This window comes from Numenius arquata, chromosome 8 (assembly GCF_964106895.1).
Source record: "Numenius arquata chromosome 8, bNumArq3.hap1.1, whole genome shotgun sequence".
Taxonomy (NCBI): Eukaryota; Metazoa; Chordata; class Aves; order Charadriiformes; family Scolopacidae; genus Numenius; species Numenius arquata.
The window spans coordinates 23,836,409-23,863,130 of NC_133583.1; the positions used below are offsets into that span (position 1 = coordinate 23,836,409).

Consider the following 26,722-nt stretch of genomic DNA (forward strand, 5'->3'; position numbering starts at 1 on the left):
AGGGTACCTAATTCATAAAAAGCAGAACATACAATAAAACAGTTACTGGGGCTTACTATAAGATCGTTATTTCCATCATGACAGGAACATGACAATACCCGTTAGACAGCCAATGGCAGGAGAATAAATAAGGTTTCAACTTGAACAAAAATAATCATAATGTGTAACTATAACATATACATGTATGTGCATATAAACAGCAGAGTAGGAGTCGTATCAGTTACTTTTCAAAATGGACAAAACAAGGAAAAAACCACCTTGTTTCCTCACACAGTGAACAGATTAATAATAGGAAAGGAAGGCAGGTTTACCAAAAACTGCATCACCCCTTTACTTGGTGTGCTCTCCCAGGGATGCTGCAGCCATCACCCAAGGCAGGCTGCTGCAGGACAGCCGCTTGCCTTCCCCATGTGGCAGCCCGCTGGGGGTGCTCGCTGGCCACACACCCACCAGCCACAGGAGTGCGGGCTGGGGTGGCAGCACATCCCACCATCCACCCTCCCTGCTCCCATGGGCTGCTGGATCCCAAGAGGTGCCTCTGCTGCACCCAGCCTCACATGGGCTCTAAATACTGAGCAGAGGAATTAAACAAAAAGGCCTTCCTCATACAAAACAATGGGGGCTTTTAATTAAAAACAAAATTTTATTGTAGCTCTATCGTACTACTGTGTAAAAATATGGGGAATTGTTCATTCTGAAATGCTTACAAAAACACTGGTTAAAAGAAGGTTGCAATCTTACGAATGTATAATTATCATCAGTGACTTTGTATGAGGCAAATATACAAACTGGCTACCATTTCTCTCTAGATGTACGGAAGAATGATATTATGCTTTTGCACAGTCACAATACATAGCACACCATAGAGAATGGCTATGGACTGCCAGCCTCAACATTCATTTTTTTATTTGTGTGAGACCTTGAAGCATCTCTGTTAAATATACATCTTGGAATATAGAAAACTTTTGAATTCACATGAATAATTAACTTCCTGTGTTGTCTTTAAGGCACATATTTCTATCCAAATTTCATTTTGGTCCAAAGGAGCAATATTCCAGAGGAGTATTTCAGCCACCAGCTATCCAGGTATCTGACAACTCGGTTTGTTATAACTATTCTTATGTCCATAGACTTCAACGACATGGATTGAATTCACTGTCTGTACCACAGTGCCCTGTCCTGGTACGGCTTGTTTAAGTGGCGCACTGCTGCTTTTGGAGAACTGAGGCAGGCGATCGGTGTCTTTGCAACACCCAGGAGCTCCCATGTCCCGAGTCCACTGCTCCTGGAACCTGTAAGCATGGAGGAAAAAGTTATTTCTCTTTCATTTCTCTGGTGAGGATACAGAAATTTCCAATCCATATTATTTGCACATCAGGCATTTTGCAAACAACTTGTGCTGTAACATATGGACTTACTTCTCCTACCATTAAAACCAGTTGGCAGCAGTGGGGCAAATAATTGTGTCTCTGTAGAAGCTGATGCAGACCTTGAAAAGACTTGTGAGGCTGGTTTTATTTGGGGTTGGGGCAGATGTTATTCATTTGGTTTCCATCAAATGAGTCCCCAGCTTCAGTTTCATGCTATGCTATTGGGAGAACCTTGCTAAGAACGTGGGAATGCTGATGCAGAAGGGAAGTCTGTGCTCAGTTGGCGAAGCTCTGCTGGGAGCACGGAGCCAGTTGTGCTCGGTGGGATCTGGGGTGTTGTTTGCCCATGCAGCACAGTCACATTGTGGCTTGTGCTAGCCCTTGACTGCCTGACCTGGCTCCCTCCTCGCCCTCCCAGAAGGGGTGGCAGGCTGGGACTCTGTATTCGCCAGTTGTGTGTGTGTTTGCAGCACTGGCGGTCGTGGATCCATCCTGCATCCCACCTTTCCACACCAGGAAAGGAGGGTTTGTCCAGCTGCGGGCTAAGCCAGCACAGGCTACCGACCCAGACAGCAAATAAGCCAGCAGTGGGGGGCCAGGGCAGAGCAGCAGCAGTGGCAGACACAGATGGCAGAGTTGCTGAAAAGATGCTCAGTAACGACACACAACTTGTTCCACAACTCAGGGGGGATGGGATCAGCTTGTTCTTGAACTCTGCTGCAAGAGGCACGATGGATGCAGCTGGCTTAACGCACACCGCTCTGTCAGCCAGGAGCAGGTAAGACACAACCCTTTCGGGGTAGTCCATAGTTTGAGCGCGTGGGCTTGTGTAAAACATCAGTTACTCCACGGCAGCTGCCGGCACGCGGGGCAGATGCTGAGGTCATTCGCCCCAGATTCACTGCAGGTGAGTGAGCTCATGAGGCTCCTGTGGTGCCACGGGTCGTGGCCACTGAAGGCAGCATCCTGCAAACCCACATCCCCGACGTGTGTCTTACCCTTTTGTACATGAAAAGCTAGTCAGGAAACAGAAGCTGCAGTTATTGGGTGTAGAAATGCTCATATACAAAATGTGCATACATACAGGAACCACAGGGGAATAACAGAAAATAAAGCCAAATAGCCGAGGGCTTGCTGTTCTGGTACAGAGTAGGTATACCACAAATACATCTTTCCTGCAAAGGAGAATAAATCTTGCTCTTCACTGAAAAGCTGCATTACAAAACTATTTGGGGCATGAGCTACTGTCAGATACTGTAAATGCATCTTAAACCACCTCTGCATGTGATGCCAGAAGGCACTGTACCACTGTAGTCAGAGTATACTCATCAAGGAGGTGCTCAGACGGGCAGGATTCACCCACCTGTAATTTTGACAACACCAAACTCATGTATTTCTCAAAAAAGAGGCTGGTAACTTTACCCACTTTCTATTCACCTGTACTGTTTTAACTGTGCCTTTTAATCTTGGTGCATCAACAAGCCCTCAAGTATCTTTGTGTTGGACACCAGAACACACATCTAAGTACCCATGTGGCTTGCCATCAGGGAACAGAAGCTACATGGAGTAATGCTGCAGACCTTACTGCTGAAACAAGATCTTCTGAGATACTTGGTACTTGCTACTGCAACTTGCTTTTTTTTTTATATAGCAGGAGGAACTCAGTACTGTCTTCTTGAGGTGGTAGTCAATAGTTACAAAATAAAAATCAAATCCAAAGAGTGAGAAGAACTGGGGTAAAGTTTTGCATGGGGCAGCCACAACCTTTGCAAACAGCCCTGCCAGGATTATAGTTCAAATCTCAGTATTCTGGTTATTGTGCAATATAGTTTACCTGGGCAGAATTCATCCCATTCTAATGTTTTCTTCTATAACGCTCTGGATTGTGAAACTCTGCAATTATCCACCGTCCACCACCAACTCAGAAATCCAAACTGGTTAAAACTGTACTTGGAGGACAACTATCCTGGCTAAGCAACCTCTTCCTCCCATTTTGGGAACTATTAAGCTTCCATTGACTGAAACAAGTCCAGGATGAGGTGGCAGTAGGCACCCTCCATTCCCTGCAGTACATCCAACCCTGCGGATGTCAGAGGGACAGGGAGTTCCACCTCAGCGGAGGCTGAGAAGAGCTATTAAGAGGGTTGCAGTGTTGACGAGGGACAGATAAATGTGCCTCGGTGAGAGGCACCCTTCAGTTTGCACTGTCATCCTCGGGAGCTCCTGAATAAGTGTGACTTTCTTCCAAGCGTTTCAACTTTCCTTAATTCCAGTTTCCAGCTGGGCTACTTCAAAACATCACAGTAAGAGGATCAGAAGACCTCCCTGTGTACTCTTATCTGGAAATGCAAAGCCACCCAAGGATGCCCGGTGCTGAACAGCCTCTCTAGATGCACAGTCCATGTGACAAGGACAGACTTTATTTGACAGATAAAGTCAGAGCTCCCATCTGGGGAGAAGAACAGCCACCATAGCATTTGTCTACGGGTTTTAGAGGATTCACAAGAATTTTGCTTTGTGTGACTTGAGAGCTGTTCCTAGCTGGAGGGGAAAACACTGTTAACGGGATATCTGAGGAGTGTGAGAACTCAGAGCAGCGGGGCCGCCGCAGTGCTGCCCGGTGCTGGCACCAGCTCTGAGGAGGTTTTTATGCTGCAGGACGGGAGGGGATTTTTTGTTGCTGTATGTCTGGTAACTTTGTACAAGACCCTGGGGTAATCATGGAAGACATTATGAAAACAATAATAGCAGCTTTATTGAAAGCACATGTTGCTGTGCACACACCCTCCACGCTCATTGTGATGACAATTAAGATTGAAATTCAGAAATCAGTATAATTTAGCAGCCAGCTATCCTACCCTTTGTGAGAGGGCCCCAAGGTGAAACCACAGCTCACTTCCCCTGCCTCATCTTTCTGTGAAATACACGTGTCAAAAGGCACTGGAAGATTTTAGTCTCTGAAAGGTGGCGGTGGGGAACGCAGCGCACAGAAATAACAAACCAGAGGGTACAAACCCCTCCGTGAACAGAGAAGCTCATGGTGGGACAACTCACAGGGTGGGACAATCTATGTAAAAGCTTGAAAAGGAAACGTGTCCCTCTCCGGTGCTGGGTCTCCTCCCCTCCAGCCTAAGAGCCTCACAATCAACCATCACCTGTGTAGGGAGCTGTATTAATTACGTACAATTGTATCAAATGTGTCATTTGCTCTTCGCAGCCATTTCGCTTTAGGTAGGGATGCATTAAACACCATGGTGATGACGGGTCCTACATCTCTCTCTCCTGCAGGCCTGGAGCAGCCCATGGGCGGCTCCCCGTGCTCTAAGCCCTGTCTCTGCGCCGGGGGCACATTCACAGACACCCACAAACCCCCCGCACAGGTACCGCAGCCTCAGCAGACAGCGGGGCTGAGCCGAGCCTGCAGACAAACGGCAGCTATTTCGGACAGCAAGGCCAATCATAAAAGAAAACACATAGATCTTTCAGGGGGAGTGAAGGGTCTAGCTCTCTGGCTGACCTTCACAAGCACCCAGACAGATCGGTTTCCCCAGGACATCTAACAGTCTTGCACTAAGTCACTAGAAGATGTTTTGCTCCCCTAATTCTCCCACTGATGCATCTCCTGACAGCCATTCTAGGTGTCCTGGTGGGTTTTTCTTCTTCTACTTAGGTTTTTCATTAAGCTTTGCAGCAGCCTGTCTCTCAACGTGGGTACTTCTTCAGGTGTTGACCCCTTTCATTGTGGTAAATCTACACCACACTATCCTGCTAGTAGAAGGGCATCATATCGTTCAGCTTTTTAATCTCTTCTACTCAGGTGTTCCGAAGGGAAAAGCAGCTGGGACAGTGCCCTCAAGGGGGCAGAGGGCAAGGTAGGAATGTGGCTAAGTGTCCCACCCCACCTTGTCCATACTTCTAGAAGTTCCTTTGGCTTACAGCCATGCTCCTCAGCAAGCCTGGGCAGACATGAAGGTTTTTTAGAGACACATGAGTTTCTGATTCGCGCCTTCCTTGCAACCCCTTACACAAGGTAGTGGAAAATTTCAACCATTCTAGCCACTAAATCAAAGAGGAAAAAGAAAACACATTTTGTTTTACTATGGAGGCCAAAGGTATGAGCTAATTTTACCAACCTTGCAGATGAGTTCTTGGACTGACTGAAAACACCGAGTTGCCTCTCCTAAGAGCATGTCGGCTTTGGGGTTTTTCGCAAAACCTTTTCACTTGGATATCTTTGCGGTTGGATTGTCCTTATTTGCTTTTTGCCAGGTACACTGGTAATGCATCTTGTAGTCAGAAAGTGCTCTGGTAAAAAAGTTTTAGGTACTAAAAATATCTTCTGTGGGAGAATATACTACCCTGTTTCTCCTCAGAAGAGATTTTTTCTTCTTGATAATATGCTCCAGTTGTAGTGGATATCTGAAAGGAGGACTTTAAACCTACTGAGGTTTCCATTTGACTCACTCCTGCAGTCAGATCAGCTACTTCATAGAGAATGTTTTATAACTTGACCTAGAGCTGTGTAAAATAGTTCACTTCAAACCAGGCCAAATTTGGAATGCACAAACTTCTTCCAAATGCTTCCACACCAGAGAAAAAAATTCACCAAATTTCTTTGCTGCTCTTTGGATGTATTTTTGAGCTGGACTGGTTTCTTTCTGGTTGTCAGCTGACAGAGGATAAAAAGGAGTTAGTCTACAGCTAAATTCAGTTCTCCCTGAGTGTGGAAAATACTGGACAATCAGTTCTCCACTGAAATATAACAGCACATCCCCAATTCAAGGGAGTATCTACTCCAGGACAGGTTACAGACTGTTGTGCTGAAAACGCAAAGAAAACTGAGGCTTCCCGAGGTGTGGCTATTTCTTACCATAATCAGGAAGCTGATGCAAACTGAAACAAGCTCTCTCAGCTTTTTCTTACTACTAGCTCTCTGCATTTCTCCTGGGACAGCTACCTTTCTGTGCGTGCTTATGTGTCAATGTGCTACGGCTCAAACAGTGGAGTCCCAGTTCTTCAATGTCTGCATGTCAAAAAGGGTTTGCAGTTTGCTCTCCCAAAGGTTACACCCCAGATTGTGCATATTTTCATGAGTTCTGCTAGAAGCATGGCTGGGACTACTCAGAGGAAAAGAGGAGACTGCTATTTCAGTTTGGGAGTCACAAGCAAGTTTCTCCGCCTTACTCCAAGCAGGGGCTCTCAAGGCCAAAGTGGCCTCAACCCACCTGTACCAACTGGTCACCCAGGAGCAGCCACAGCCAGTCCACGGCTGCGGGTGAGCCCACTCCCGTGCCCACCCTAGGTGACCCCACTCTTCTTTTCAACACCAGTTTCTTTAATACCATGTCTTGGTGACATTCACCTGCATCTCTCAAATGTGACCAGTAGCTGGCACAGAGGAAGGACAGCTGCCATTAAGCTTCTCTTTACTGGTATTTTACCCTGTGCCTGTCACGGGGCAGAGGACAACCTGCCTGCTCAGGCAGCCCACTAAGTCCAAGCTCTCCCACACGGGTGTTTGCTGGGGATGGAAGAGGACTGTTCATCTCAGGTGGTGGTTGCCCAAGCAATTATTCCAGAGAAAGATAAATGCAGGGTCAGGTCTTATTTTTCATCAGAAAACAACTAACTCAAAAATATCATATCCTGCTCAGGAACATATCCACTTCAAAAATCTCTTTAACCCAGCACGGCATTTCAAGTGCTAGCTGCTCTGCGATACCAAAGGTCCCTGGTGCTCAGGGCTCTTCCCGGCAAGACCCCCAGTGCCAGTCTAACCCTAAGCTGGTGTGGTGCTCCCTGCTGCTTTGAAGAAGGTCTCCCACTTTGGATGAACAATGCCAACAGTCCTGGTTTCGTTCTCATACAGAACTGGAAAGACTTTCAAATCTTAAAATGTTAGAGACCCAAATATAATTTACTGAATTCAGGCTTTTCTCCTGATACAGGCTGCAGTCAGGCTGGGAGAGCTATTCCCAGTATATCCCCGTGTTGACAAGCCCTGCGTCTGCCTAGCAATCCTCCTGGGGTCTGTTTTGAAGGTTCATGCACATTGTTCTCCTCTAGCTACGTGGCCCAGAGCTGCAGCTAATCTCCCTCCCGTAGATGACAGACCCTTTTCTTAAGCTAATCTGTCTCAAACCTCTGCGTTTCACTGCAACCTGCTATCTCTGCCCTAAACTTCTGAGAAGCAATGCTGGGGAAAACCCGTCCCTCCCAGCGGCCCCATGCCTTGTAACTTGGCTTTCCCTGCTCAACACTAGTTACCTCTTCAAATGTTATAAAAGAGAAAATATGCTGCAAATGCTTGCAGCTCCTGCATATAAGACTTTCTACTAAAAATAGGGACTTTTATCCTCATTATGATTCCTTACATCCAAACGAAAGAGGTGGCATCAACACCGGCTGCACTCTGTAGATAATGATCCCAGGTGTTTGTAGGCATATTTCTCAGCATTTTAAAACAATTTGTTCAAGCAGCCAACAAGCAAGAATGGGGCTCATTATAATTAGAGTAGTTGCCATTAAAATTCAGCGTTTCCCTGGAAAACTATATATTCATCACATTTGTTCCATGTTTCAAACGTGAGGGCAAAAAGATCTCATTTTGTGGCAGACAGGTCCAGAACAGCACACTGGAGCCTCTACTGTCCAACAGTTGGGCTTCTACATTATTTATAACTTCTATACATCGGCATTCTGCATCCACATTATGTCACCTCATTACAGTCAAAATTACCTCATCAGCAAACTAAGGCACCACTTTAACAGATGATAGATTTTAATGCTAAATTACTCTGTAAACCATAACAAATATCTTACCTGTCTGAAATAACTGGCTTTTTATTTTATTTTATATTGGCTTACCTGAAAGAATTGGCTTTTTATTTTATTTGCTTTTACAGTACTTTTGATCTTTGAAGTAGTGAATCAAAATGTTAATCTCTAAATCTATTTCAACAGAGTCTGAAAAGCAGCCTGACCTGCATCCATTTCTAGTCAAAAATAAGCTGAGAGATACTCAAGAGGGTCTTCTTCAAGGGTGGAGGAGTTCTCACTCTTCCAGATACTTCATAGGTTACATGAAGAAGCAGCAGAACACTTTCCTTTAAGAAAAGGAAATGCTATCATAAAACCGATGTGAAGTGCCAAGCCTCCACCCACTCCTTTCTCAGACAAGGGCACCGCTCAGCTCTCAGCCTTCCCCGTACCGGTGGGCTGTGGGCCGCTTCCCATGGCTGCAGCACAGAGCAACGCGTGCGCAGCCCTGGAAAAGCAGGGAGAGAACGAGCAGCCTCCTCTGCTGCCTAGGACAGGTTCTTATTAGAAAAACACAGTAGGATTTCCGATTTGCTCAGAGGTCTAGCGATGCATTGCACAAATTCCTCCAAATGTCTGAAACATTAACACAATGACAGGGCAGGGCAGGATAGAATACTTCAGATGGAAGGGACGTGAATGATCACCTAATCCAACTGCCTGACCACTTCAGGGCTGACTAAAAATTAAAGCGTATTATTAAGGGCACTGTCCAAATGCCTGTTAAACATCGATGGGCCTGGGGCATCGACCAACTCTCCAGGAAGCCTCTTCCAGGCTTTGACCCCCCTCTTGGTAAAGAAATGCTTCCTAATGTCCAGTCTAAACCTTCCTTGAGGAGCCTTGGTTAAATTATCTTTGCCCACGGACAAAGCCCATGTGTTCATGCCCATGGACACATGCTTTGGTTCACATGCACATACACAGGAGCTTTCTTTTGGGCTTGCTTGTCCCCAGTTTTGCCACTTTTTTCCAACCACGCCACATGCCTTTATTTATGTCCTCAGACAATCAACGTTGTAACAGCCCCACCACTACAGCAACAAACCATAGCTGGAGCCTCACCACGAGAAGGACATGGACCTGTTGGAGCAGGGCCAGAGGAGGCCACAAAAATGCTCAGAGGGCTGGAGCCCCTCTGCTGTGAGGACAGGCTGAGAGAGTTGGGGGGGTTGGGAGTTGGGAGAAGAGGAGGCTCCGGGGAGACCTTAGAGCCGCTTCCAGTCCCTAAAGGGGCTCCAGGAAAGCTGGGGAGGGACTCTGGATCAGGGAGGGGAGCCATGGGACGAGGGGGAAGGGTTTGACACTGAAAGAGGGGAGATTGAGATGAGATCTCGGGCAGAACTTCTTTGCTGTGAGGGTGGTGAGAGCCTGGCCCAGGTTGCCCAGAGAAGCTGTGGCTGCCCCATCCCTGGAGGGGTTCAAGGCCAGGTTGGAGGGGGCTTTGAGCAACCTGGTCTGGTGGGAGGTGTCCCTGCCCAGGGCAGGGGGTGGCGTTGGATTATCTTTAAGGTCCCTTCTAACTCTAACCATTCTATGATTTCCTCCAAGCATAGGCTGCCACAATGCCCATGATAAACAAAGAAAGGTACTACAGAAATAACCCAGGTAGTGAACATGTCCTTTCACAATGGTCTTTGCAGTATAAGCCAGCTTCATGTTTGCACTTCCCCAGGGATTTGCCTACACTGTCCTGCTGTTGCCAGTAAGCTGGATGTGCAGAGGATGATGAAACTAAGCCTTATTCGCTATGCACAAAAAATAAATCTTGCAATTGAAACACAAAGCCGACAGATCATTCGTTGTCTTCAAGAACTGGTGTGAAATAAGTTAGCAGAATTCCCACATCTCATCCTGTGCTTATATCCATTTAACAGAATTAACCAGGAGAAATTAGCATGTCTTACTAACCTTGATTAAATAGATCTTATTTGAGTGAAGAAAGGGAACAAGGTACAAATTGATAAAGGGTCACACCTGTTCCTAGAGCAATTCCAAGACAGTTTTATTCAGTCTGTCACAGCTTCAATCTCCATTTCCATCTCCGATTAGAAGTGGCACCCGTTCTCCACATGAGAAACAGCCAGATTTTTGGCTCTGTGGTGCACAGACCTGCTCTCCTACCTGATTTTTGCTCCGGCTAGTGATAAACCAGGATCACATCACTTCTGTGTGCTGGAAATAGAGTAGACCTTGATTAACAGCAGACCTCACACGTCAGGAGGTGGGTATGTGCACCAGTATTTAACACAGCATGTGTATTGTTCTACGTGGGAAAAAGAAGAGCTCACAGGCTTTCCTTCTCCTGCCCTCTGCAATTCCCACTGAAGTTTATACATTCTCCCATTTTCTAAAGAAATAATAAATTTGTTGATTTCTGGCCCCAGAGAAGCTGTTTATCCAGAAGAACTGTATATTCTCTGCTACTTTCAGTTAAAAAGCGTACATAATTTGGTAAACATAATGCAGCAGCTTTTGCTTCATGGAGTGGTGCAGGTAAGAACCCAGGAACTTGAGGCTCCAGCAAAGCACTAACTTCTGTTTACAGCCCTTTATAAGTTTATCCACATTATTTTAAAAGCAGATTACACTTACACAAAACATTAACATCGTAGCAGACTGAAGTTGCCCAAAATTAAAAACTGCTTCCTGAGTCTTCTAAAAACTGTTTAGGTTATAATCAGCATTTAATGAGCTGTATACATCTTTCTGAAATTACCCAAAGCTAGGAATTGATTAAGCAGCCATTTGAATATAATTTCCAGCTGCACTGTGACATGGAAGTAGGTTTATAATCTGCATAAAATGGTTTTCTGCAGGTAACCACTACAAATCACAGATACTGCTGTACATAAAAGCTGTACAAGTGAGCAGTGAATTAAAAGCAAACAAAGATTGTGCTATATATTATCATACATGACAACAAAACAGAACCCAAAGGATGTAAAGGACACAATGACGTGAATTTATATGAATGGTAATAGCAAAACAGTGATTAGAATTTAACACATATTCATTTTTCTGTTTTTCTTCTGTTGACAACACAGTCAACGTAACACATCTGGACACTTTCAGATGTGACTTCGAACTGACACAAAAAATACTGATGTCCCCCATCCACAGTACGTGATGCACTTTATTTCAGAGTAGACATTTCTCTCGAAGGCCCCAGGGCCAGGCCTCCCCTGCTGTGGGCAGGTGAGGATCCCACTGTATTTTCCCTGTGCACCCTGGTAACAAAACTGCTCAAAAGAGCTTTGGCGGTCACCGAGGGATAAAGAGTGCTCACCCGATGCTCACCTTGAGCCGTACCTAGCCCCAGGTGTCCCCATCTGGCTCCTCTCCTAAGGCTCTTAGGCAAGCTGGCACCTTGATACCACCGACCGGTACAGGGCAGCGACTTCCCTACTGCAGTTTAGCATCAGTTTAAGAAAGCCAATTAAAAACCTCTCTCCGTTAATCTGGTGCAACCTCCCCACAGACCAGGCTTAACCCAGCTCTACTGGGGACAGAGGAAAAGGTGTAAGGAGGGAGGTCACGCTCAGCTTCTCTGCTGTCTCACCTTTTGGCAACATCAATTCCCCACAGGATGGACAAGTTCAAGGACAAGCCCTGACAATCCACTGGATCACATCCTCTTCAGGGGCACCCCTTTAAAAAGCATGTTTGAGGAATCCCCTTTCTAAAATTTTTTCAACAAACTCATTCAAACCCACTGTATTTTAATAGCCTTACCTGTAGAAGCCTTGGTTATCGTAAGCCATGTTAGTCACATCATCAAATACGGATTTATTCCTGAGTTTCTTATTGTTGTTGTTATTGTTTCTTCCCTTAAAACCAAAGTAAGCAGCTTGCATGTGCTCTAGTTCTTCAGTTCTGAGCTGGTACCACAGCTGCATATCTCTGTGAATAAAGCAAGGGATAAAATCCAATACTGTGATAAATGGCTGTATATCTGAGCCTTTATCTGCCCACAGCCCTGACTCACTAGAGTTTAAATCTAAATCCTGGTTTACTGAAGACAGGACTTAAACACATGCTGAACGTCAAGTCTAAGCCAAATTTCCAGAGACTTAAATATCTGCCTAAATATCTTAAAGTGGGGAGTTCCTAAATAGCATAAATATTATTCTTTAAAATAGTGTTATTTTAAGTATTGTCCAGCACTCCTCAAAAAAACAAGCAAGCAAACAAAAAAAGAGCAATTTTCTTATGAGCACCTGTGGACGGTTCAAAGGAACAAAAATCCAACAATTATGTCAGTTTGATTCAGTGGATTTTGAGACAACAGGTAATAGGAAAAGTCACGTAAGGCATGATGTTTTGTCAATGTTCTCATGGACCTTCATCAGTGATACCACATCATGGCAGATCCTGTTGTACATGAAAAGACTACAGACTATCCCCATTTTATGGAATAAATTATTTCAGAAAAAAAGTATTTTCTGTGAATTTTTGCAGCGCTGCCATTCCTAAGGGTTCAAAAATCACCAGGCAGCTTGAAAAGATGAACTGACTTCAAAACGGAGGAGACAGGTAATGTTGCCTTTGTTAAGAGCAGGGCTTGTTCGGTTGCCTTCAGGTTTTCCTTTTGGAAACGCTCAAGGTGCTTTTCATGCTGCTCTCTACAACTCTGGGGCAAAAAAAAATATCACAATTTCTTTTCTTGTTTTTAAAAGTCTAAGATTCACATAATCGCAGACATTCACACTAGCTGATGGGACAAGATTAGATTGTGAGGGCTGGCGATGCTGATTTTGGTGTTATGTAGGATGCGATCTTGCTCCTACCAAAGAAAATGGCAGCTATGCTCATGCAGAGGGACAAGGTCTGTGAGGAGGCTAAATTATGTGAGGGTTTTCAGCAGCCTTTGTCCTTTTTGTCTCCAAATTCCGGGATAAAAGACAAGATGGCACTTCAAAGATCATCAAATAGATATCTTGGAAGACAGGTTTGCAGGCAGAGGTGATCTCTTCTAGTAGACCAACTAAAAGAGCCAAAAAAAAAGCAGACAGGCAGACTTCAAAGCACAAGGCAAGATGAGGACATCCTCGCTACCCCAAAGGTACAGACTAACTTTTCCTTCAGTGATGGTTCTGAGAGATGCTAATTTAACTAATCCCCTACCAACTATTCTTATTTTGTATTAATTTATCAAGCCTGCGGCTTCTCTTTGGGTTAACACTTTGTGCATCCAGAAGTCGATCCATATTTTCCAGCTACAACAACTGACCTCACAAAAGAGATCCTCTCTACCTGCAGACGCCCATGCTCTTGTGGCCTTGGATGCTGCCAGCTGCAGCAGCACTACCACCCCATCTGGCACCCTGCAGCACAGGCTGCGGGTCCAGCAAGCTGCCTACAGGGATGCCTTACTCTTTCTCACGTGACAAGCTTCTACAGGAATGGCTTGAGAGCAGCCCTGACGAGAAGGACTTGGGGGTGTTGGTGGCTCAACAGGACCTGTCAATGTGCGCTGGAGGCCCAGAAAGCCCCCACACCCTGGGCTGCATCCCCAGCAGCGTGGCCAGCAGGGCAAGGGGGGGAATTCTGCTCCGCTCTGGGGAGACCCCCCCCAAGTGCTGCCTACAGCTCTGGGGCCACCAACATCAGAAGGACATGGACCTGTTGGAGCAGGGCCAGAGGAGGCCACAAAAATGCTCAGAGGGCTGGAGCCCCTCTGCTGTGAGGACAGGCTGAGAGAGTTGGGGGGGTTCAGCCTGGAGAAGAGAAAGCTCCAGGGAGACCTTAGAGCCCCTTCCAGTCCCTAAAGGGGCTCCAGGAAAGCTGGGGAGGGACTCTGGATCAGGGAGGGGAGCCATGGGACGAGGGGGAAGGGTTTGACACTGAAAGAGGGGAGATTGAGAGGAGATGTGGGGAAGAACTTCTTTGCTGTGAGGGTGGTGAGAGCCTGGCCCAGGTTGCCCAGAGAAGCTGTGGCTGCCCCATCCCTGGAGGGGTTCAAGGCCAGGTTGGAGGGGGCTTTGAGCAACCTGGTCTGGTGGGAGGTGTCCCTGCCCAGGGCAGGGGGTGGCACTGGATGGGCTTTAAGGTCCCTTCCAACCCAAACCATTCAATCATTCTATGATGATGTGGACGGTTTCCCCATCATCTCAGCTTCTTTCTAACAGCAAGGCCAAGCTACACAATGTCCACAGTGCCCCCATGTCCCACCCAGGTGCAGGCTCAGGGCAGGCTGGGCTGGAGCACCTGCTTCAGAAGGCAGTGAAGGGAGGACAGAGAGCAGCAGGGAACTCTGAAACTCCCAACAAAAGGGAATCGTTTCATGTCCTTACAACAGAACCTGATCAGAGTGTCTGGTGTGAACGGCTTTTCTTTCATAAGAGAAAAATATCATGTCATTATAGTCATGTGAATTTGGACAAAACTCCATTTAAAATAAACAAAAAACAGGGACTTTTATATAAATAGTCGTATCAAAAAGAAACATGGCAATTCTAAAAATTCCAATCAACCCTTTCATTTCAAAAATTATCTCATGATATCAGTGAAAACCTAATATTATGAATGACACCAAAGACTTTCTTTTTTGCCTCACAAAATCTTTTCAAGGGAAACAGAAGTGTATTTTGGTTACAATCAGATTTCAAAGTGACAGGATTTCCCCCCTGACCTGGTTCCCACAGAGCTCTAGATAAAACACAGCTCTCAGCAGAGAGACCTTCACTTGTGTCCCCCCCAGCCTCCCTCTGCTCCACCGCTACCCCACCTCACTCCAAACACTTCTCTGAAACAAAAAGAGGCTTAAAATCAACCAGAAGTGCAGCTTTCTGTCAGCCACCCCACTGAGCTGTGCAGAGTGGTGGGAACAACCAGCAGGAGAAGTCAGAGGGAAATGAAGCAGAGGTCTCCATGGAAAGCCTTCTGCAGCAGCTGTGACAGTTCTAAGTGTGCTTTCCAGAGGGTGAGGGCTTTGATGGTTTCGACACAGGTAGATTAATTTTCCCAGCAGTGTTGAAGGAAAGCAAAGGAAAAAAAAAGAGAGAGAGAAGGGAAAATGCAGCCAATCTTAAATAATTCAAGGACAGAAGACTGGGCCAGCACATAAGCCTTGTATGTTCAGCTTCCGCAGAATCCTGGGTAAATCCAGATCTGCTCAGGCCTGCTGAGGTCATCTGATATTAACAGACATTAGGTGCCTAAATATTCTTGAATTCCAAGTCTTTCTATGCCTAAAGCCTGACCTACAATTTAAGGACTTTGCGTAATTAACATCATTGCGGTGTTTTGAGCACCAAGTCCTTTGAAGCTCTCTGCTATCGCAGCAATTGTCTGTATGATGTACAGTCTTACACCAGTTTTAAAAATCTTTTCTTGACATACCTTTGAGTCCTCCTCCTTTCACTTTTCTTCACACACTTGATGAGACAACAAGTTAAAAAAGCCATGGACATCAGCAGAATGACAGCACAGCTCACGATGGAGGCAATCACTGCGACCTTAAATCCAAAAGTCTCGTATTTTGATATGGCTGCAGCAAAGCAAACACAGAGGCACGTTTCTAAGGTCAACCCATGAATTTATCTTTCACATTTTCACTAAACCATGCTGAAACCTACCTGCTTCACACTTCTGCTAAAAATAGCTCAGTGAGGACTTTCACATTAGTATGTGTCAAGACACGACAGTATATTGGCTTCAGCTTAGAGCTATGCAAGCCTCAAATTGGGCTATTTAAAAATCTCCTGTTTATAAGCTACTAATGAATTGTTCACAAGCATTTCACCACTGCAATTAAACAAACACAATGCCTTTGGTGCTGCAGTAGCTAAAAAGCACAACTTTGTCGGCACATCAAATGTAGATAAGCTAGCAGATTCTTCTAAGCAATTGTTAATAAGGACTGGAGCTGCAGAACCAAATATTGACCGGAGTAAATGGGTTTAAAGAAGCCCTTTAGAGCAAGGACAGGTCCATATAATTACATCCTATTCGACAGGCAGCAAACAACAGGTCTTCCTCTGTTTGGGGAAGGATGTAGGATGGAGAAGGGACAGAATCTGCAGGGCTGAGTCTCCTCAGTGATCTGATGTTGGAAGTGAATTATCCAGGGAAAAGGAGGAGTGGGAATGTGGTGTGGCACAGCTAAGGCAGATCTCTGCCAACTCATTTGGAGCACTAAGTATGTCTTGCTTCAAAACTCATCTAGTTCTTCCAACACCACGATGACCGGCATCAGAACTGGTTCAGAGGAGCTCCACACAAAGCTTTATATTTCTGCAGCCTCTGGAGGGAAGGATTTCTCTCATTTTTCTTTAATGGAAACTCTCAAATGAGAGAGAAGAATAGCTGAGTTTGTGAGAGAGTATTAAGTGTCTAAAAGAGCCACCCACCTACTGATGATTTGAAATTGCAAAAGGTCTGAGACACAGACCGAGATTCGCAAAGCTCGGAGGTACCATGTTTTGCTTGGGCCTACTTCTACTCAAATTACTAACCACCTTATAATAAATAAGAAGGAACACAGCATGAAAGGTAGTTAATGTTGTTGCCATTCAAACACGATTTGTCAATATGGTAACTTCCCCATGCAGCTGCCCACAGGCGGCAACCTAAAATTGTTCAAAAATATCAGTCTGGTTTTTTTGCAGAAAAAAAATCTTCAGAAAAGAATTCCAGGAGACGAGAGGGTTTGCAAATATGCTTGCACATTAGTTGGTCATTTTTAAAGAAGGATACAGCTTGTAGATACAGAGCCGCAGTTACTCTGGGTGCAACACTACCGGTGTCAGTGATGTGAGATCAGGCATAAATCCAACCGAGTCTTTTCTGTGTCATGATAATGAATTATGTCAGAACACATATGGAGCGCAATTACAGTCAGTGGGGGCAACTTCGAAGGAAATCGAATTTGTCTTTTTCCTTGCACAGATGTCTAGAATTAATCCAAATGTTGCAGGATATAGGCAGGGCAAAACACACACCATGCAGCCCAAAGGGACGGGGAATGGTTTGGAAGGAACCTTACGCTTGCAGGAGGGCACTCCAGCTGTCCACTGAGTACCGTTCCCTTTCCAAACGCAGGTGATGACGCCCGGTCCCTCCAGCTGGTGCTCAGCGGAGCACTGGAACGTGATCACTGTCCCCACGGCCGTGCCGTTGCCATGAAGGATCTGCAGAGTGCCGAGCTGCGGAGGGAGGACGTGGCTGCACTGCCCTGCAGAACAAAAACAAAGCGAGACAATGCGGCACCAGAGCCAAAAGAGAGGGTCCTCTTTAGTTTTACTGCCATCAGTAAAAAAATCAGTCCAAGCTAATGGTGCAAACAAATAACAGATCTCGGGGTGGGCCATGCTGACTGCTCTGCCAAGTGCCAGCCCAAGGCCAAACCCCCTTCCGTGCCATTCAGCAGCTCCACTGCCCTCACCCCTGGCACAAAGCAGGGTTTTACTCATGTTGCAACATTATCTACTTAGATTGGTACATATTGAACATCTATTTTTAAAAAAAGAGTCATTCTGTGAGTGGTGTGGTCTCCTACAGACCCCTGTCCTCTTGGACTGTGTGTTTAATCAAGTTCTCAGGCTGGCACCCTCTGGGCTGGGAGTATCCGTAACACATCTGCCCCTATGCAAGCTTTCCAAGATCTAATGGATTGATCACATGTTGCAGAATTTCAGTCTGCTTGGTAGCATCTTTCCATGACCCTACTGGAACGTCCTGTCTTTCACGGGCACTGCACCTCTGTTGGTCGTGGCTGAAACAAGCCACTGGGTTCAAAAGCCGCTCTACAGGGAGGGGACAGAGAGAGACATACACATACGGCACAGCTACACTCAGCTGATCTCTATTTTCCAGTGACAAGCTCTGCTTTATAGAGTATCATTCATTTTTAATACATTTTTTGCTCACTTGGCTTTCCTCTTTCTATCTCTTTGTCATTCATCCAGCTTTCTTTGAGTCATGGAGCTGTTCTCCTCACGGCCACCTAACATCAGCTACCAACTTTATACATTGGGACTTATTGTCAAAACATTCCTTGTTTCACACTCATTTTAAACACATTTTAATGATTGGTCATTAAGACAATGTAGAATATCCAGATATACTTCAAAGATAACAACAATAAATACATTCTTCTGGTCTTGTACATGTGCACTGACAGAATCTGGAAACTGATTTGCAGAATTTTATTTATTTTTTTGACATTTACTAAATACCAGCACTGCTTCTGCATCAGGGGCTGAGCTCCCTATCTTTCACTGGGTTTCCAAGTGACTTCGGCAGACTCAGGGGCAACCTCGTGGCAGCTGCAAGACCAGAGTTGCAAGCACGAGGATGACACAGAAAAAAATTAAAAGGGGGAAAATATGCTTCCCACACTAACAAACAAAAAGAAGTGTAGAGTTTTAATAGCTTCCTTGAGAACATCTTGACAGAGTCACATGTTGATAGCAAATCTATTTTATTTTTTAATACTAAAACTTCCCCCTGGTCATTAATTAACGTTAAGCTTCTGCAATCAAACCGCAGCAGACAGGCTTACTACCTGCCTTCAATTTACGCTTTTAAAACCCCCAGTCCTCTGGAACAGAAACCCAAAACAATCTCAGCAAAAGACCAAACAAAAGCCACAGTGACAATTACTGGTATAATCCACTAAGTAAATATGTACCTAGAACTAGCTTTGAAAAACATGCCTTTTTTTAATTCCATGCAGATTATTTCTGTTTGTTTTGCCACTTCTTTCAGTCTCTTACTATGGCAGCAATCTGCCTCAATGAGAGCAAATATTTTCTTGAGAGTCTTTTCCCTCCATCTCTTGTCCTTCCCTCCAATATCCCGTTACTGGAACACATGGGATATGTGCATTGGACAACCTTCTTCCTCACTTCAGACGAGTATTACAAGTTCGGGCTTTTCTTTTTACCTTAATCACTCAGTGACTTACTGTTAAAAACCATTGTCCTAAGCTGCAAAATATCTACTTTTTGCATTTTGCACTTTCAAGGCTATTTTTAGATACTGGATCAGATACTTAGAGTTCACATCAGTGACAATTGCAGCTGCATGAGATGCAGAAAGTAATTCAGAGCCAAATTTGATTTGAAGTACATCTGCTCAGCCACCGCAGCAGCCCTCCTCAGATGCTCCTAGCAGACTTACCGGTTTACCTGGACTTGTTACTCAGCCTCTGCTCTCCGAAGAACAGATCATTTGGCACTGGTTCCTTTTTTCAGGACATATTTCATTTAATCCAGCATCGACCATCCTGACTAGCACATGCAGCTGTAGCTGGTTCAGCTGCTCTTGACTCTTTCCTGCACAATCCTTGCCCATTACAGTGTATGCCGAGGGATTAAAACCTCTGGATCTCAGTGACATTGCCAGCATTATTCCTCAGCCAGGGATTTTACAATTTTTTTTCTTCTCTTGAGCTTTACAAAGATTTCTAGCAGCCCGTGACTCATGGATATTGGATTGTTCCTCACTTTGGCCAGGGCTGCAGCAGCAGCGCTGTGTCACCCCCAGGTGACCTGATCTGGTGACCCCCAGATCATTCCCATATGAATGTGAGTGGGGCAGGAACCCAGAGGCTCATCTTCACGACAGCTAATGAGAGCTAAACTTGTCAAAGCTTCACTACCTGTTTTTACACAGATGCGGAGCTGAAAGTTCACCAACTGTATTTCATGTACCTGCATTTGGCTGGAGTAGAAATACCGTTTCTTCTTCCAAGAGCTTCTCAACACAATTTCTTCCCACCAAAGTCAAAACATTAAATATTGCCACTACTTTTTGCTCTTTACCAATACTTTTCTGAAATGCATAGATGGATTTTTGCTGGTATGACTTTGTGAATTTTATCCAAGTTTGGATTTAATATCTCTGGATAAAATCTGCCCTAGTTTTCTTCAGCATTTGTCTTCTAATAACTCATTTGTAAAATCTCTCCTGTAAGCTCCAGCATCCTTTGCTATTAACTATCTGTAATGGTTTTGGCGTCACTTGCTGCATTCACTGTTCTGCTAGGTTAATTTTACTCTTCCATCTCCAGATCTTACCATCTTCAGGTAAGATTCCATCCTTGTATTTATATAAGCTGATGTTCCATATAGATTTATCCTTTGAATACTCTTCAGGCATTTTCATATCTCACTAAATCTACTACAGTCAAGAATTTTATTATTAAGTATAATATATTTTTGTTTTCAGCTGAGGCAGGTGTCTGAGGCTGCATTGCCTCCTGAAGTAAAACACAAATACTGCATAAACATTTGTTCTGATCAGATTTACATCTTGATTTATATTTATTTTCTAAATATCTAGAAAATATCATGTTCACACCTTGGGTTGCAGTACCTGTTAGCACCCATAAATGCAAAATTTAATAAACCCTCTAATTATTGTGCATGTAGCTTTTGCAATAGCTGCATCTTATACTCCACAGATTCATGCCTGACAGCGAGCACCTAAAGCCAGGAGGAATGCCGGGGGAATTAACAGCCTATTAGCCACTTCTACGCAGTTCATAGTAAACATGAAAATTCATGATGTGTTGTTTAGTTGTGATTAGCTTCATGGCATCGTTCCTAGACTTGATACGTGTCTCCAGTTCCTATTATCCTCACCGTTGTTCTCCACGCCCAGGCTCATGCTCTGCTTACACTTCCAGATACTGGCTACTACTTCCAAACTCAAGAAGAAATCTCACTTGCGGACACACCCCTATGCAGCAAAGGCCAGAAATACACATTTTTTATTTATTTTGAAGTCCAACAGAAGTTGTGAGGACTCTCGCTTGTTCATTTTACTCCTTGAAAAAGCTTAACAAACCGCCTGGTCCACTGCGGGTACCATGCCACCACACACATCAGCTCTGGTGAACACAGATGGCCATCAGCCATCCCCTGGCCAGTTACCTTCAGGGCACAAAGACCTGAACACCTTCAAATTCCTGTAGCTACTTCTGCAGCTTCTTGTAAAGCAAGAAGCAAGATTTATACAAATGCATTTTTAGCTTGGCCTCACACTAAGAGGATACCCAGTGTTCAGCAAGTATCTGAATCTGCTGCTACTGTCTGCCAACACAGGAGGGCATTTAGCAAATAAACAGATTATTTCATATGACAAATAACTGTCCCAAAAGTAAAGACACTAAAGTGTAGCGTACTACATAAATTCTTAATTCACCCAAACCACTGTGTTCAGAAAAAGCCACATACATAATTTCCAAGCACTGAAAAATAGACAGTAATGCAAGAATTAAGACAAAATAATCCAAAATATCTCTTCTCATGCACAGCCAGGATTATCTGTATTGCAAAATCAATTTGTCAGAAAGAGTTACCATATGGTTTCATTGTCAACAAGCTGCGGATTTATGTTTTGCTGATAAGAAAACAGAAATGAGAGAGCAACCCAGGCATACTTGCCCATTAAACATTTCCTGTGCTCCTTCCACAGGGAAACACAGAGACTAAAAATCAAATACATCACATAAGTATGTACCAAAATGATCTAAAATACAGCAATAATTACCTGAAAGCATTATCAAGTTATCAAGATTGCCACTTGCTGTTTGTGCAGAAAGGGAGCAATCCATGACCTCACCTCATTATTCCCATACACACGTAGCGCAAGCCTGTGTGTTGCTTATTGTTGACTATTTAATGCAACTAAAACACGCTGGAATAACCAGATGCCAGAAAGAGACAGAACATTAGGTTCTATAAACCCTGCAGAAAATAAACATGCTGATATTATTTCTGCAAGTCCATTTTCATACAGAAGCACGCCTTAGAAATTAGCATCCCTGAAGTCACAGGCATAATGTTGAACATCCGCGGCAGCCTTACAGAAGAGCTCTTGGAAGAGCTCGCAATGAGAAAAAGCAAAAGAAAAGCAGTGAGAAGTGAAATATGAAATAAAGCAGATGCAGTAAAGCATTTTGTGTGAGTGAAACCGCCTGGCCCCAGCATTGGTCCCCTTGCAACCGTGCCTTCGGTCCCTCGCAGAGCTGGCTGTGAGCCCTGCCGGGGCTGGGCTCTTCATGGCACAACGTGCTGCAACCACAAATGGCGACCAGGAGCCCTCATCCTCCCACTAAAACATTCAGAGGCTGGCACAGCTTTTTATGAAATTAGTGTTAAACATTAGACCAACCCAGCAGTAAAAGAGAGGGGACAAGGTCTAGCCTCCGGAAGCTGCAGAGCTTGAACGAGGTCCCCAGTTGTGCCGCAGCCACTGGGACACGTGCTATGGAGACTTCCTACTGCTTGGTGGCACCAGGTCACGACCTGCTTCCACCTTTCTTAACAAAAGCACACATCAGCAATGGCATGATTTGACCTTTCCTACATCTCACTGGTTTCCGAGAGTCTCTATGAAGCCAAGACGCTGGAAGGCTGTCACAGACCTGTCTGCCTTCCAACACACAGGCATGGCCCTGCAACGTTATTCCCCTGGGAGAGGTGTCAGAAGTGCAGTGGTGGCACAAACCCCATGCACCAAACCCTCTGCACACACATGACTGTAAGTACCACCTTCAGAGGGCAGGGCCAGGCTTGGCCACCACTGCCCTGGGGACCTGCAGACTCCGCAGGCTGATGGAGCAAGAATGCAACAGCAGCCATGCGGGCAGTCAGTTCCATGGAGGAACCCTGGTTCCCTCAGGCCAGTCCCATGGAGGAACCATCTGAACTACTACAGACAGTGAAATTTGAAGGTACCTACAGAAAATCCAGAAAATACAGAAATTTCCAAGTAAAAATAATCCCTATAAAACATTCTGGGTTTCTATTGAAAAATTAATTTTAAAATTGTGAAAGAGGGAACCCAATTTCTGGTCATTCTCACAGACCATCATTGATAAGGAATTTCCATGTAATTAAGAGAGGACGAGGAAAGGAGTATCTGAAGTGAGTTTCTTCCTGTGTACACATCCATACTCAGATGAGCTCTTGCTCACACCTGCGCCATAGCAGATTCCTTAGGCTCGGTCCTACCAACTTCCCTTGTTTTTTTTTCCTGTTGTCTGATTCGTAAGTAAAACTGATTTCTCAACACACTGTTTGCAAGGTAATGAACTACATGCAGTAACTCCGCAGCGTGAAGGAGTGCTGGGACTCCCATGCCAGGTGGAGTCTCATCGGTTGAGTTTTGGGCAGCGTTGCCTTCCTTCTCACCACGACCTGCACAGGGCCACCAGAGAGGCAGGAGCCCCCGGGAGAAGTGAACACATCTCAGCACCCTGCTTGGTTCCTCAGACAGAGCAGGATCCCTCTTGGCTTGGAGCAGGGAAAGGTGCACATACAGAAGAAGAGAGAAGCAAATGCATCCAGAAAAAAGAAACGGCACAGGGTCAAACACCAAGCAGCTCTGACACAAGAGGGGCAGGAGCGCTCATCAATGCCACCTTGTCCGATAAATGAGCAGAAGCCCAGACCCATCAGCTGTTGGACACTGGGGACACTTCAGCAGGAATCTGATCCTCCTGAGCTGCATCCTCCAACTGGACAAAGCTGGTGTGAAGCTGGAGAGAAGTCGTGAGCGAGTCATTACATCACCTCGTCAACGGGGCTGCAGAGGAGCAAGCTGTACCTGGATGGCTGCACCTGCTTCCCACAGGGCTGCCAGTTACTCACCCTATGGAGCTGTCATCCCCTATAGCGCTGCCATCCCCTATAGCTGCCATCCCCTATAGCGCTGCCATCCCCTATAGCTGCCATCCCTACAGAGAGATGGGAAAGCACACAGGAATGTACAGACCACTGCGTGGTCCTCAACAACTCAGGGTGCCCTGTGGTGGATGAAGGATAGTAAAGCCTACTTCAGGGTCTTTTCATGCCTGCTAAGGTAGCAAAAATTATCAGATAGCAGCAAATTCTTAGCTTCTATCTCCAACAGAAACCCTCACGTTACGCTGCTGCAAAATCTTACATCCCAATCTGAAGCAGACAAATTGGGTTCATCTCTCTTTACAATACTGAGCCTTTTTCATTCCTCTCTCCCAGCATTTTTCATCCGGCTTTTGAGCTGCTCACTGCAGTTAACAAGATATAGCAAGACTCAGGAGTCAGCACTAAACACTTCCCAACTCTACTCTGAAATAGTAGAGGGCTGCAATCAATTTTAATCCATGTAAAATCCAAGCTACATAGCACCCAAGTGCTACACTAGGGTTTGATGACAACATGTGCCATCCACTCCTACTTCAAACGTAAATAATGTGTAGGATTGGTGCAAAATTATTCTTATTCATGCCTTTTATGTTACTCTTTTAAGAGAGGATTTGTTCTAGCCACCGTACTGCCATCTCCATGATTGATTTTTTTTGCCAATTTACATCAAAGTCAGGTTATTCTCATCTGTAGATTTTACTCTTGGATCTTGCAATGAGGGCAATACTGAATATTTCTCTTCTTATGGGAACAATTAAATGAGAAATAAGAGCTAAATGAAAAATGAGGTATTTGATGAAGTCACCAGTAAAACAAGAACAGATGGGTTTTCTATGCATTATTAGTCTGTTTACCAACAAAATTGAAAAAATAGGTTATGACACTTCAGAACAGTTAATAATAGTGCAACTTTTGAGAACAGGAAGGATCTGTTAAACCTAAAGCAAATTAGAAGCGTTCGCCTATTTAACTTTTCACCATTACTTCCATATTAAAAAAAAAAAAAGTAATTTTATAGCTATATCCACTATGGAGCGCACCAGAATTATGCCTTAATTGAAACTCTTCCCAATTAAAAATTACCCATGGAAGTGATGCCAACAGTTGCTTTTGTGATTGATTGTTTAGTGAATGGAGCTAATATTGCTGATGGTCTCCCCTCTTTGTCGTTCTAAAGCAGATAATAAATAAATTACATATTTGCACAGTGCAGAGTGGCCTGGACTCTAAAACAAAGATCCCAAAGAGAATAAAATTAAGAGGAGTAACTTGAAATGAACTTTTCACCTGCTTGTCAGCTGAGACCCTGAATGTACCAAATGTCCTGGAGCAGACAGACCCGACGGGCAGGGGATCTCAGCAGGATGCAACCAAAACCCACCGCTCCAGAGAGCCAAGTAGCCAAGTCCCAGCACGCAGTCTCCACCAGGCAGCAAGGGGTCCGGTCCTTGCTGTGCTTGCCTCCACAGTCTGTTAGCACGGCTTCTTGCATAATAAGCACTGGTATTTACAAGAAGGAGAACTGAAGTAACTGGTTACACAATACCACAGTCTTCTACAGATGGTCCTGAGCCTCCTCCGTGCATCTCTTCATCCGCAGTCTCTGGGGAGGTTCAAATCCAAAGCAAGATATGAGTGTTACCCCAGGATCTGTCGCCCCATCTTTAGGGAAAGCCAAACAGAATCAGGGATGTGAGAAACGTAAAGCAAGATAAATTAATCAATCAGCTCTACTCTGAATTTGAGATTTGAAGTCAGGCATCTCTTTCTGTATCATTTTCCTCCTCTTCGGGGAATATTAAAGACTAGGAGCATCCCTGCCCCTCCCCTCTTCCATCAGGTCCTTCTCTGTCCTCAGCCAGGCTTTGAGAGGCACATCCTTGCTGCTGGAAGCGTCCTTCACGAAACATCATGCTGGGGAAGTTGTAGGTTTATATTTTCAACTTTCATCATTAGTTTTTCCCCATGCTCATGAATAATCTCTCATTCGTTAAACCTGTGTAGCCAACTGTAACATTTCTGCAGATGGTGCAAAGTGATACGTGGGCTCCACACCCCGTATATTTTCCAATGCAAACCATGGTGACCAGATATGTTAAAATTTCCCCTTGCCCACAGTTGCAATAAGAGATTGCCATGGATCAATGCTTAAAGCATTTTTCATCATCACAATAACTGCAAGAAAACAACCAGTGCCAACTGAAAGTTGAACAAATACGCTACAGAAGGCCAATGATTTTGGGAAATCATGAGTTCAGCATCCAACTCAATATTTAGCACCTTGCTAAGAAGTATCAGGTATCAAGAGGAAAACAGATGAGTTTTACTGGTCATCTGTCTTTGGCGAGCCCTTCTCCATGCTGGTATGGGAGCCTGATGCGAGCAAGAACCAACAACCGCTTACGACAGCAGAACTGTTTCAGCAACCTCCCTTCACACAGGGATGGTGGTGGGCATTGCTGGGGTCTGGAGAAGGCTGCAGGCACTCACTTGTAGGAACTTGAACTGGAAAACCTGACCCTTTTGTCTGAAAGGGGATGCTCTGACGGAATCCTCTCTCTTGCTTTTCTTCCATTTAAAATGCAGAAAGCAGAGAAACGTCAAAACTACCTGGCCCAGGCAGTTCTAATACAAACACCTTATCAGCACTCATCCTATCAATGGGCCCAAGAAAAGGGCTCGCTGTCAGAAAAACTTCATCTCTGTGGCTTTTCACCTACAAAATGGTTTAGCATCTCTAAGGAGCTCTGCAAAACCCTTTGGCTTTTTCTCTGTAGAGCACACAATTTTTTTTAACACCTAAGTGGATCAATTTTATATTTACCCTGGAAGACAGCTGGTAGCAAATCCAACATTTTTCTGGCTTTCCTTAATAATTATAAAGTTTTG

The 26,722-nt window shown here is 44.8% G+C and overlaps 1 protein-coding gene across 1 annotated transcript in view; it reads right to left on the reverse strand.

The window, feature by feature from the left end:
- Window positions 1–627: 627 nt before the first annotated feature.
- SUSD3 (sushi domain containing 3) overlaps window positions 628–26,722 on the reverse strand; it is a 33,998-nt gene continuing 7,903 nt past the window's right edge. Inside the window, exons 2-5 of the mRNA XM_074152524.1 lie at window positions 17,179–17,367; window positions 15,534–15,681; window positions 11,925–12,092; window positions 628–1,292 (exon numbers count right to left, since the gene is read on the reverse strand). Of these exons, the coding sequence (XP_074008625.1) occupies window positions 1,079–1,292; window positions 11,925–12,092; window positions 15,534–15,681; window positions 17,179–17,367 (719 nt within the window). The 3' untranslated portion in view covers window positions 628–1,078. The remainder of the gene's footprint in view (window positions 1,293–11,924; window positions 12,093–15,533; window positions 15,682–17,178; window positions 17,368–26,722) is intronic.